Source organism: Populus trichocarpa, chromosome 5, assembly GCF_000002775.5.
Source record: "Populus trichocarpa isolate Nisqually-1 chromosome 5, P.trichocarpa_v4.1, whole genome shotgun sequence".
Taxonomy (NCBI): domain Eukaryota; kingdom Viridiplantae; phylum Streptophyta; class Magnoliopsida; order Malpighiales; family Salicaceae; genus Populus; species Populus trichocarpa.
This window is the reverse complement of record NC_037289.2, coordinates 18,279,774-18,292,218: the sequence shown is the minus strand read 5'-3', so window position 1 is coordinate 18,292,218 and position 12,445 is coordinate 18,279,774. Positions and strand designations below refer to the sequence as shown.

The 12,445-nt window shown below is 34.7% G+C and overlaps 1 protein-coding gene across 2 annotated transcripts; it reads right to left on the bottom strand.

The window, feature by feature from the left end:
* Positions 1-3,228: 3,228 nt before the first annotated feature.
* On the bottom strand, positions 3,229-11,584 carry LOC7469150 (uncharacterized). 2 transcript variants are annotated; one of them, XM_024600544.2, is made up of 16 exons: positions 11,097-11,584; positions 10,764-10,940; positions 10,493-10,633; positions 10,073-10,240; positions 9,371-9,688; positions 9,126-9,211; positions 8,304-8,388; positions 7,996-8,208; positions 7,368-7,427; positions 7,079-7,158; positions 6,617-6,945; positions 6,423-6,514; positions 5,002-6,342; positions 4,640-4,920; positions 3,868-4,035; positions 3,229-3,764 (listed from the first exon to the last, which is right to left on the bottom strand). In XM_024600544.2, exons 1-16 carry the CDS (start codon positions 11,358-11,360, stop codon positions 3,629-3,631), a joined length of 3,939 nt encoding a protein of 1,312 aa, XP_024456312.2. In that variant the 5' UTR covers positions 11,361-11,584; the 3' UTR covers positions 3,229-3,628. The 2 variants fall into 2 exon arrangements, with proteins under 2 accessions (XP_024456312.2, XP_024456313.2); XM_024600545.2 differs by having other exon boundaries at positions 9,425-9,688.
* Positions 11,585-12,445: the final 861 nt, after the last annotated feature.

Here is a 12,445-nt window from a genome sequence, read left to right as displayed (position 1 = left end):
GAAGATTTAAACACAAATAAAATAAAAACATAAAAGGTTCAAATCAAAGGGACCATAAATGCAAAATAGAAAAACCCTAGGAATCAAAATGTATAGTAAAAGAAAAGAAAAATAATGTTTTTTCTTATGTTTTAGTATCAAATTTGATCCTCTAAGTTTCAATATACTTTAAATAATAAAATTTTATTTTATTTTACTAAATCAAACATTAATTTAATATCAAAATGTTTTTGACACTGCAAAAACCCAATAACAAGTTATTCGAAACAAACCAATACCTCCAATTCCCATCAACATGATATGTAATAATGAAATTAAAAGAAATTTGGTGATTAAAATATAAAAATTTTAAAGAAAAAAAAACACCATACAAATTCGCAATGAAATGTCTTGGTATATACTTTTTTTTAGTTTTTTAATTTAGTTTTAATTTAATGCTAGCTAATGATTGGTTTGGAAAGTTTTTTTTTAGTTTTTTCAACTTTTAATATGTTTGGAAGCCAATTTCGAAACTCTTTGGTAAAATTTTTAAGGGTTTTGTTTTTGAAAATCCTTAAAAAAAAAAACTATATATATATATATATATATATATAAAAAAACATTTGAAAGTGTTTCGAGGCTTTTAAAACCATTTCAAGGACATGCCTGGCGAAAATATTTCTGTATATAACACAACTCCCATCGCATCAAAGCTACCCCTGATAACTGTAGCAATGCATAAGGATTTTCAAGTGCACACGTGGCAATGGTGGCAGTGAACCGGCGGTTTGATGCGAAGAGGAGTTGAGGATGGGAAGGGGCACCATAGTAAATACACACAATCAAATTTAATGGTTGCAACTTTCAGCGAAGAAGTGCTCAGTGCTTACCTCTGCCTTTGCTTTCCTTCTTCTCATTCAAAACGTCAGTGTGGGCAGAAAAGGCAGTCATTAAAGAATCCTGACCAGAAGACAGCCTATAATGAGTTCCCTTCTTTTTATAAAAAAAATAAATAATAAATAATACTGAGAATTAATCATCAGCAGCAGTGAATAAACAAAAAAAATAAATACCAAAAAGCCAAAAAAGATCGTACTTCCAAATTATTGCTCCCGCCCAACTCGCTGATTCCTGCTTCTTTCTCTGAAATTACAACCACAGCCCTTTCTATCTATCTTTTATCCGAACCCGATTACAGGACAGGTGTCCAATTCTTTCGACTTTCTATTGTATACAATTAAGTATACCTTATATATATATATATCACTACGCTGAGCTGTTTTTTTTTTAATATTTACAGGTTGTAAGTGTGTTTTTTTTTTTAAATCAATACCTCAAGTTATATTTCTAACCATTTAAACACTAAAGGATAAAGCCAAGAGAAAATTATAATTGAAGTGAAAAAAAAATAAATAAAGCAAAGACTAACTTGTAATTTTTAGAGGAAATGAGAGAAAATAATAGAAAAAAAAGGGTTCAAAGATGATAAATACTCCAGCTTCACCGACAGTATAGTACTACACCATTAGAAAGAGAATGTGGCAGCGCATCTAAGGACATGGTGTAAAAATAATTTTTATTATTGAAAGGTGTAATACGCATCTCTTAAAATGCATAAATACCACCGCATGCTTGCATTAAAAAATTAATTAATCGGTTTTAAAAGATAAAATTGCTATCGTAACTAAGAAATTAACAAAAAAAATAAAAAAACTATGAAAAAACGTTGGGCTTATTGTTAGATATTTTTTTATACCAAGGATATCATTAAACTATATTTTTTAAAATGAAAAAGCAAAACACCTCTTTGAAAGTTTTTTAAAAATCTAGTATAAAGGATAATTACATTATTTTACTATACTAAAAATATAAAAAACACAATTATATCTCCAGTAAAACTTAAAAAAAGAAGATAAAATTATAATTACACTACTGTATTATGAATAGTGAATTGTGTGTTGCGACATTAAATCACCCTTCGGGGTGGGGGTGTGTGTGTATTAATTGCAAAATTGAATTTAAGATGAGGTCAATATAGAATCCTTTAGAGGAGGTTATTTATGTCCTCGGTCCAACAAACCATGAATAGCCTTTGACAAAATGACGATCGTTTTTAAATGGATTCTTGAACAGTGACCAAATAAACTATAAAAAGCAATCTCATAGTATTTAAGGACTAAATTTTAAATCTTTAAAAACTATCATCATAACGTGTACTACTACCACTCCCTTATTATACTGTGTGTGCTGCAGTTGATGACAAGGTTTTGCAAGCAAGAAAACTTACACGCTCACGGTATCCCCTGCCTCTTCGCTGTAGATTCCATTTTACGGGAATTTGTGCATCTGAAGAATTTCAATCCAAAATATACGGCCCAAACCCGATCCCAGAGGAGATATATTTATCAGACCTGACCAGGGGTTAGCCCGGCCAAGAAGTTAAGCCTCGAGTTATATGAGTTGATCTGGATTAATTTAAATCAACCTGAAAATATTTAAAAAAATATTTGAAATTTAAATATTTTATACGAAAAAATTAAAAAAATAATCTATGTAAATATAAATTATAAATAATAAAGTTTAAAAAATTATTTTAAAAGGTTTTTTATCCCACATTGAAAAAATATAATTATTTTCCTGTCAACATAGAATATATATACTAAAAAGTTTCAAATTTCACATTAAAAAAAATAATTTTTTTCTTATGAATTCAAATCCCACATTGAAGAAATAAAATATTTTTTTAGTATTTATATAATAAATTTTTTAAAAAATATTTTAAAAATATATAAAAAAAGAGATTTTTAGTTTTAAAAAAAATATTTAAAAAAACAAAAATAATTATAGATCTCAATCAAAATTTATCGGGTCGTACAGGTCAAGATCAACTAAATTTTACTGGAATTTATACTTATTTTAATCTTTTACCTTGTCTAGATCGTAAACATGTACGGAGATGAGTCTTCGAAATCGCAAGCGTGGATGGGGATAGAGATGTGATAATACAGACGAATTAGCATTCAGCAACACTTTTTCTTCAGTCTCGTGAATAGAGGCAGAATACGACATTATCATGACATAGCCCTACCGTGGCCGGTGCCTTATTACTTTCTGCTCGCTACTTTTAGGGCACGTGGAGTACTTGAAGGAGCCCCGTCCCAGGGCCTTTCCGACGGGGATTAGATTAGCAAAGCTCTTTGAGTTTGATGATCTTCGCAACCCCTGGGAAATTGCAAAATAAAATGAGGGTTGTTGCACACACGGCAATTGCTCAAGTTTAATTTCAAAAACAAATCGCATCTGTTTATCCTTCCACTTAGTACTTTTCTTCTATCTTTCTCTACAAATTGCCTTGATTAAATATAAAATCAAAAGGGAATCACCATTAGCTTTACAACAACAACGAATCATGCATCCAAATTAAAGGTCAAGATAACCACAATGACCAGATCAGACGTCGCCCTAAGGTGTCACTGGCACGCCTAATCTTGCGCCGTGCCATCGATACAAGTAAAATCAGCATCCACTCTATTTGTTCCTGTGATTTCGCGAAAGTAACCAATTCTTGTAGCAGCTGCATTGAGTCATGGCTAACACTAGAGTTAGTGAAGAGTCAACTGTCTATTGAGTTAGTTCCTCCACAAAAAGGTTATATAGTTCTATGTGTGGCGTCCATTGATTGGGACGGAATCTTTGAATAGATGTTAGACTGACCCAGCAATGAAATTTCTTCCGGAGACAGCATTAGTGAACCATTGCTCAAGTAGTTTCGAGAAGCTCGTGCCCTACATTATAATAAATTGTAACTAAATTAACCTTGTGGTGATGACCGGGAAAGATTACTGGTATTAAGAGGGTTTCATTAATTCTCGCATCACAGGCACATACCTCCGTCCTTTAGTCCTGACAATGCTTGCTGAAAATCGAGAAGCTTCTGATCTTGCAATGTGGCACAGCGAAGATTGATATTCATAGAATGCATCTCCTTTCATTGTCATATATGCTCGTGAAGGGACTATGGACTCGATTATATCACGAAGGCTTGACTTCATTTCACTGCTTGGAGAAAACCAAAGAGAATTGGGTTCAGAGAAAAACGCTGCAGCTAACACAGATATTAAGTTTGGTTCACAAAGCAAGAGAAATTGCATGCAATTGACAGTGCCAAAGCATAGCAAGTTTTGGTTTGGCATATAACGTGGACAGTGCAATTTAATTAATTCTTTTCTTCTATTTTTTCTATTGAGGGACAGGGAATTTAGAAAAGAGAGGATAATGCATGCTTTCATCAAAGGAAAAACTAAAATAAAGGAACAGACCTTAGAAAAGCAACGCATAAATATGCCCTGCTTGGCTAGACATTTGATAACCTATATGCCATTAGTTTCACATATTATACAGGCAATTAGGTATGCATACCTAGCTTTGCTATGTCTCTTTACAAATACCATTTTAATCCAGAAATTTAAAAGAACATGGCAATGGCATGAAACCTTTGCCACGTGCACGCAATATGGAATGATTTTTAAGATTCATTGCATGGCAGTGACTTTACATTAAATGTCAGTTTTGATCCGTAATTCAAATGTGGAAATATTCAAGCCAGTCCGCAAATGATCTAACAGTATGAGCATGAGTAGAGTTGAGTTGAGCTCTATACCTATTTGACGATGTTCCATTTTCTGGTAGGCTCATCTCAGTACTCATCCCAGAATGTGAGCTCTTACTACTCAAATTCCGTCTAACCAAGTTACCAAATTCCATCATACTAGCAGTAGACAGCATCTCCCAGGTGAAATCTACTTTGGACTCCAAACCCATTTTTAACCCGGCATTAGCAAGTTCTTTGGCATAGAAGCAAAATCCTTGCCGAGCTATTGTTGATGACATCTGCAAATGCTCATCAGACCAGCTGAACGCATCCAACACATCAGAGGAATCCTGCAAAAAATGTACCAATATGAACTAACTAGCTGAGGATAATGCAAAAGGAAAAAGTTTTAATTGTTAGTTCATACTAACCAAAGTTTGGTGCTTTGAAAGCAATAGTTCAGCTTCTGAAATCAGATTGCTCATACCATAAGCAAGTTCTATTATCCCAGTAGCATCTTTGACTTCTGAGGTGACAAAATGTCTTAGATCTATATGACGATCACGAAGTTTTCTCCAAGACTCTCGTACTAAATCAGTCATCATACAGGATTGAAATTTCTCCGCTGGCTTGGGTTTCTTATTGAAATCCATGCGGCTACATTCATCCAATACTTGATATTCTCTTGTAATAGATTCAGCATGTTCATTTTGAGAATCTTCCACCTCTTCATGAGATGATTCTGCGATTACATCACAAGTGCTTCCCAACATATCTGAATTATGTTGTAATATGGGCACAAATTTGTCAAGATTTTCAGTTTCAACTGGACATAGGTTTTGATTGAACTCATTGCTCACTGAAACTTCTTCCAAAGTGTCAGCTACTGAAGTGCAATACACCCTGCTAAATGACACCTCTGTTCCACCATTAATTTGAGTTTCTGGAACAAATGTTGATTCAGGCACACATGATACATCAACTGATATGGATGTCTCTTTTACATGCAAATCAACTGCTATATCTGGACATTGACTACAATTTTCATCTAGTTTCTCCAATCCAGAACAAAGTTGAAGGTCAGTTGATGGACTTAAGCAGTTTTGCGTGCTTGGACAGTGAGAGGGAAATGCACCATCAGCTTCAAGGGTGAATTTACTGTTAGTATCCCTGTCTCCAATTAAGGGAACTCTGTCATTGACAATCTCATCTTCAGAATCCGAAGACATTACTACATTGAGCTTCCTTCTACTTTTTCTCTGAGAGAATGAAACCGGGGTTCCTAAGGAATCAAAAACATCATATATGGCATCAAAAGGGATTTCGAAGTGATCACAATCATGATCAGAGCAGTTCTGGTTTAACATTGCTTCTTTCTTGGCCTCTATACTGTATTTGCCATAATTATGAATCTTTGAGTTATTCTGCATTTCTTTATCTTCAAAATCTTCTTCTATGACCTCCATGGAAACAGAATTTTCTTCTTCCATCATAGACAATGAATTTGTGATCTCCTTTTCAACTAGCTCAGATAAGTAAGAAGGGAAATTCCATGGCATCATCTTTGGCAATACTCGATGCCCAGCCTCAAGATCAAACTTGAGCGGGCCAAACAGTCTTGGTGCTTCTCTACCTGGAAGCAGTTTTCTAATTTGTTTGCCCTGAAACCAGAACTGAAGATGCAAAATGGTTTTTCTGATATCTCCTTGACAATATTCAACTACTTGCTCTAGAAGATGAGATTGAATGTTGACCTTCTCAGCAGAACAAACCTACAAGTCAATAAAAACACCAATTTAAGCTGGATACAAGATTAACAGCATAGGAAAGCACATAAACAGGAAGCACATACCATATATGCGTGCTGAAGAAGCTCCTTCTCAGATGGCATCATAAAAGAAACTTCTAGCCTGTCCAAACTGGCAGGAAGAACAGGATTTTCACCTGGCAATCACCACAATCACAAGTTAGTGACGACGAAGAAAAAACTACCAAAACAAATGACATGTCAAGCAGCAGAAAACAATTTTAACAAGCAAACCCTACTATTGCTGGTCAGTATCACAGGCCCTTTCGCTTTTTCAGCTATTTGTTGTATTGCAGAGACAAAGCCACGGTCTTCGGTAAAAGTAATATCCACATCTTCAAAAAGAATCAAGTGTTTAAGTTGTCCTCGACCACAGGCAATTGTACTCTCCTTGGAAGCACACTTATTAGTAGTGGCCTCAGTGGCTCCAAGAGAGTTATCCTTATTCGATATTGGCATCACCTCAATCATCTTGCTGTCGGAATCTGGTGTCAATTTACCATCAGGAAGGGCTGAGGGAAATTTTGCAATTTTGTTGCTCTGTGGTTCCACATGAATTTCCTGTGACCTGGAAGAAATACACTGTATATTGTAGAATTGAGGATTATATTCTCAATGGTTGACTAGTTTAGGTTTTAACTGCTGTATGTTGTAAGAGAAATTAAAGGAAATCTGTGCATTGCTGCTGAATATTGACAAACCATTCAAGGGAATGTGATTCTAATGCCTCTCCAAATCTTTGCTTCACCACAGCTCCATTTCGACACTCTGATGCATTGACCTGAGGATGATGACATGACAAAACATTTAGTTTTCACTTTACAGGCTACAGCGATCATGTTATGCTATCCACTCTAAGGATGAAAAACTATGTGCAGTCATGAAAAAAATTGGAAGGATGCAATGTTTATCATGGCATCTAAGATAGTCCCCGAAAATGATGTGCAGAAAACTGTAATGCAGTTCTGAATATTAGTGTTTAAGTAGCACCTCCAGAACTTTGAATCCCTCTTCCTTCGCACAAGCATAGATAGCAGCAGACTTCCCACTCTGCAACAAAAGACCATACGTTTAACTACTGGGATGGAACTAAAATTTGCATTAAACTAATACTAAAACACATAACACTATGGACATTCTTATACAATATAACAGTTCATTGTTTAGTATTGAAAAGAAACTCTTCATCAAAAACTCCAATAACAACACCTTAGCATCCTCTAAAGTGGAATGTGACCAAGAATAGGCCATACCCAAATTGTGAAACATAAAAGAGAAAAGAACCCATAATATGAACAGAATTATCAGAATGATTCCACAGAACAGTGGTAGGGCTGAAATCTTACCCTGACCTGAAGCAAACTAAAAACGATTCCAGTAAAGAATCCAAGGAGCTAATGAATAACTGTATAGCATGCTCACAAAAGCTTCCTGGAAACCTTCCCTTTTTTTTTAGATAACAAACAAAATGAAACAGAAAACTTTTTATTTCCTCCTTTATGAATTGCAACCAAGAGGAACTTTCATATGGAATTCCACAGCTAATTTCTTTCCACAAGCACCTCAAAAAAACAAGCAGTAGGAATGCATAAGGTATTGAGATGGAATTGATTCATACCCCAGTTGGTCCAGTAATCAAAAGAACATTCTTAAGGCTGGCCCCTTCATTATTATTTTCTGAATCAGAGTCACTTTGAGAACAGGTATAATCAGCATCTTGTCTATCACATACATCACCACTGAAGGTATCTGTGCTGGCTTGATGACCTCTTTGTTTCCAAGAACAAAGCCACTCGCTCAAAACTTTCACTGATTCATCATTTCCACATACCTGCAGAATTTTTGGAAGAAGTATTACAGAAAGGGAAAATGAATTCCTGTAACAAAGACTAGCAAGAAGATAGAAGTAAATTAAAAACGTCTGACCTCAGTGGCCTTCTTTGGCTGGTACTTATCCATCCACAGTCTATCCTCAAGTTGATTAGTGCAACTAAGGTATGATGAGTCAGTCCTACAATATCAGCAATATAATGAAAAGGATGTTACGTCTCTAAATGTACTAACTATCTGAAACTAGTCAGATAAAAGCAGCAGCAAAAAACTAGCATCTATGCAACAAGGTCAAAACTACTTTATGATAAGACAACCAACATGTTTGGGGCTAAGCGATGTAAGCAGCAAGTATCGAATATGACAGCTATGAGATTATCATCACTTGACCAACAACATGTTCTGCAATTTAAACCCTAAATACTGATGATGAAGGGAAATTATATCTCGTATATAATAAAGTAGAGAATGTTTGCTTATCATCATTTGAGAATGCTAAATAGGTTCAGGTACTTGGCAGTTGGTATTTTGAATTTAATGTAGTTTTCCTATGGTTATCACAATTCATGTAATCAGACTTCCATTTCTTGATTCCATTTATAAAACTATCCATTCATTAAGGACCTTTCCAGTGCTCCTTTCAGCCATAAAAATCTGAATCAGCAAACAAGAACAGGAATGCTTATACATATGATGCAGATGAAAGAACTGATCCCTTGAAGCTACAACTACAAGCATCAGCATGAATGAGTTCAAAAGCCTTACCAAAGACGTTACTCTGCAATTCAAGGACTATGTTTACAACAGTAGTACACACTGAACAAACTGTAGCTACAGTTACAGAAGTCATCAATTCACATGCAAACAACGCATGGCTAAGTGAGTAAAACAAATAGGATAGCCAATGATGATCCGAACCTTTCTTGAAGAAGGTCACTTTGCTGCTTGGCATCTGATTTTCTTGTACAGCCAGAAAAGAAACCAACTTCAACAACCTTACAGTCCTGCAAGTAACACATTTATAATCTCAAAAATGGGAATGTGAGATGCAGAGTTGCATAACAATCTGAATTACAGTGAGAACAATTTCTTCCCAAATGACTAAAAACAAAAGTGAAAATGAGGGGGGGGGGGGGGGCAAATAAAGATACAAGATGCTTAACAGGTGTTGCTTTACATATGGTTTCTGTATCCTTATCAAACTGAGAGCATCCCACCTGCACATCAGATGATGTGGAAGAGAATATTGCTGGTGCCTCGCACACAAATTCTTGTCGACAAAGGCATTGATCCAAAGATGCATTATCTTGAAGAAGTGATGTACTGGGAGGATGTGACGCACAGGGGAAGTCATTTATGTCTAGCGATCCAATGAAGCCTTCAAATTTTGATGAGACGGGGCCTTCTAGATTACAACTGCTATTGGTAAATGGTTCCTCACAAACTTTCCAATCACTCCAATCAAGAGGCCTTGCATCATCCTACATAGTAATCTTCAAGTTTCAGTTGATATGAGTTAAAAGTAAAAACAAATGCTAGCTTTGAACACCATTGATGGAACAAGAGTGATTTGAAAACTGATTTTAATGTTCAGTAATTCACGCAAGGTCAGAGCTAGAAGTGTTGCTTGCAATGGGAGAGGGGATTTTGAAAAAATAAAAAATTTAAGATTTGATGTTTTATGGACATCCATAGATAGATAAACTATAGCAAACCCTGCAAAACTTTGATACACACACATAAACAATACCCCTAAATCCCAATATGTTTATCATTTTCATCCTTACTTGGGTCCTGCAGTTAAAATTCAACATAGCCATATAGCTCTACCCTACAAGGATGCATGGCCAATGGATGATGCATACCTGATCCCTTTCAAAGACGTGAATAGGACCAATATTGATGTTTTTATCTTTTATCTTGGCCAGGCAATAGTTACTTTCTGATTCAGTTGTCTTGTTACATCTCTTACTCACTTTCCATGATGAGAAAAAGGGGTGTATTTGCTTCCCAGCTAACAATCGTGAATTTTCCTGATAAAACACAATAGAAGTTAATAGTGTTGCACACCGATTGACTTCAGCAGATATCAAAAAGAGTTTAACTTTTAGTTTTAAGCATTTTCAACTTCCAAACCAAAGTCTGATTGTAACTGAACTCCATAAGCGCCATGGAGTCTCACCAGTTAATAACTGCTAAACCCACATGGAGAAAGTGCATAAAATATATATATATATATATAAACACTTTTTTTTTCTAGAATTCATGGTAGCAAGATAACTAACCTCGGCTGTCATCTTGGCCTCTAACCTCAAATTAGGGATTGGTGGTGATGCATCCTTGTTCTCTATCAGATTACCAATACCTTTTCCATTACTGGAGCCATTCTTTTTAGGTGTACCATTCATAAGTGACTTCTCCCTTGACTGTTGAATAAAACAAATAAATAGAGCACATGAATTGACTGCAAAAATCAAAATGATTCCCACACTAAGCCAGTCAAATCACCAAAAACTTAACCACTTCATGCTTATACACAGCTAATTTTAACTGTACCTTTTTAGGAGTTATACTTTGTGGAGTTGCCTTTCCTTTCCGTGTGTCCTTCTTCTGAATCCCACAGTATTCTTCCCCTTCACTTTCGCCATCCCCACAGACAGCATTACATTCTTTACGGCGTTTCTGATCACAACTGGATTCCGTCTCCGGTGATTTGTGCGGTAACAGCTTCGACTGTTTGACAAAAGAACTCGGTATAAAAAAAATGCAACAAACTGATGGTGTAAAAACTAAGCTAAAATATTGAATAATTCTCACACTAACCAGTCATATTAACAAAGATTTAAGCAATGCATACCGTATCTAAATTACAGCCAGTTTTAATTTTACCTTTTTAGGAGTTCTGGTTTGTGGAGTTGTCTTTCCCTTACGCGTTCTCTTCTTCTTATTTTGACTCCCACGATACTCCTTGGCTTGATAATCGTCATCCTCACCGTTACATTTTTTATCGAGCTTTAGTTCGCTATTTTCTGGTGATTTATGAGGGAACAACGTGGACTGTACAAGTCTCCGGCGAACACTCCTCCGCTCCGGCTGCGGAATCTCTTCAGCTGCGACCGCCACTGGTCCGTCTCCATCGGCTGATCTGTCCATGCTAAATTACGATGCTTAAGTGAATTGATTTTAGGGTTTTTTAGGATTTGGGGGTTTTGTTGATATAGAGAGAGAGAAATGGAGGGAAAGGGGCTTTGTTGCAGCCTCTAGAGCAGGATTGTATTTGTTTGGAAATGGGCATGTACTGTAAAAAAACGAATCTAACCTCTAATCTAATCTAATGCCAGTGGATTTTTTCTTTTCTTTTCCTTTTCCTTTTCTGTTTTTTCTCTTTTGAACGTTGCCCGCCATCTTTTGCTGGGCTTTGATATAATGCCCGAAACTTTTTTCCCGCGCGCTCGGAACTTCATTGTTACGGAGTGTGATAAAAATTATTGTTGTTTTTAAAATATTTTTTTATTTAAAAATATATTAAAATAATATTTTTTATATTTTTTAATATTTGTTTTTGATTTTTATATATTAAATTAATTTAAAATAATTAATTTAAAATTAAAAATAATAATTTTTTAAAAAATTATGTTGAACCATATCCATAACCCCAAATGGATATTTAATGGGAAAATCTTAAACAGGAAATTTAGGAGCTTAATTTTAAACAGCACAGTAATAAAAAATATTTTGTAAAGTAACACAATAAAAAAATATATATATATAATACATTTTATCTGTCACTCCCAGCAACACAACTAGCTAGATCCAAACGTGCACACAATTTCACAACATGATTTTTTAGCCTTCGTTTCTATAAAATTATTTTTCAAATTTTTTTTTGTTTATTTATTATTAAAAAAATTGATCAATAAAAAATATTTTCCGATCAACGCAAAACAATTTCCAGTCAAAAAAAAATTTGACTTGATTTTCAGGAAAGTGTTTTCCCTTTATTTTAGACGGAAAACATTTTCTTAAAGTTGTGAAAAATTTGTTCCTCAAATTTTTTATTTTTATATATATTTTGTTTTGAATATTTTTTTTTCAATTTCATCCCTTGGAATTTAATTTTTATATTAATTTTGGTCATCATTTTTATAATTGTTATTTGCTTTTCCATTATCATTTTTTAATTGAAATTTTTTATCTATCAAATTTGGTCCTCATTCTTTTAATTGTTACTTATTTTA

What these genes read in the sequence shown, in the direction of transcription:
- LOC7469150 (XM_024600544.2), bottom strand. Translation starts at nt 11,360, where the DNA reads ATGGACAGATCAGCCGATGGAGACGGACCAGTGGCGGTCGCAGCTGAA. An exon ending in AAACCAGAACTCCTAAAAAG is followed by an intron (nt 10,941 to 11,096) that starts GTAAAATTAAAA and finishes TTTGTCAAACAG; the next exon opens with TCGAAGCTGTTACCGCACAA. An exon ending in CCATATGTAAAGCAACACCT is followed by an intron (nt 9,212 to 9,370) that starts GTTAAGCATCTT and finishes TGTTACTTGCAG; the next exon opens with GACTGTAAGGTTGTTGAAGT.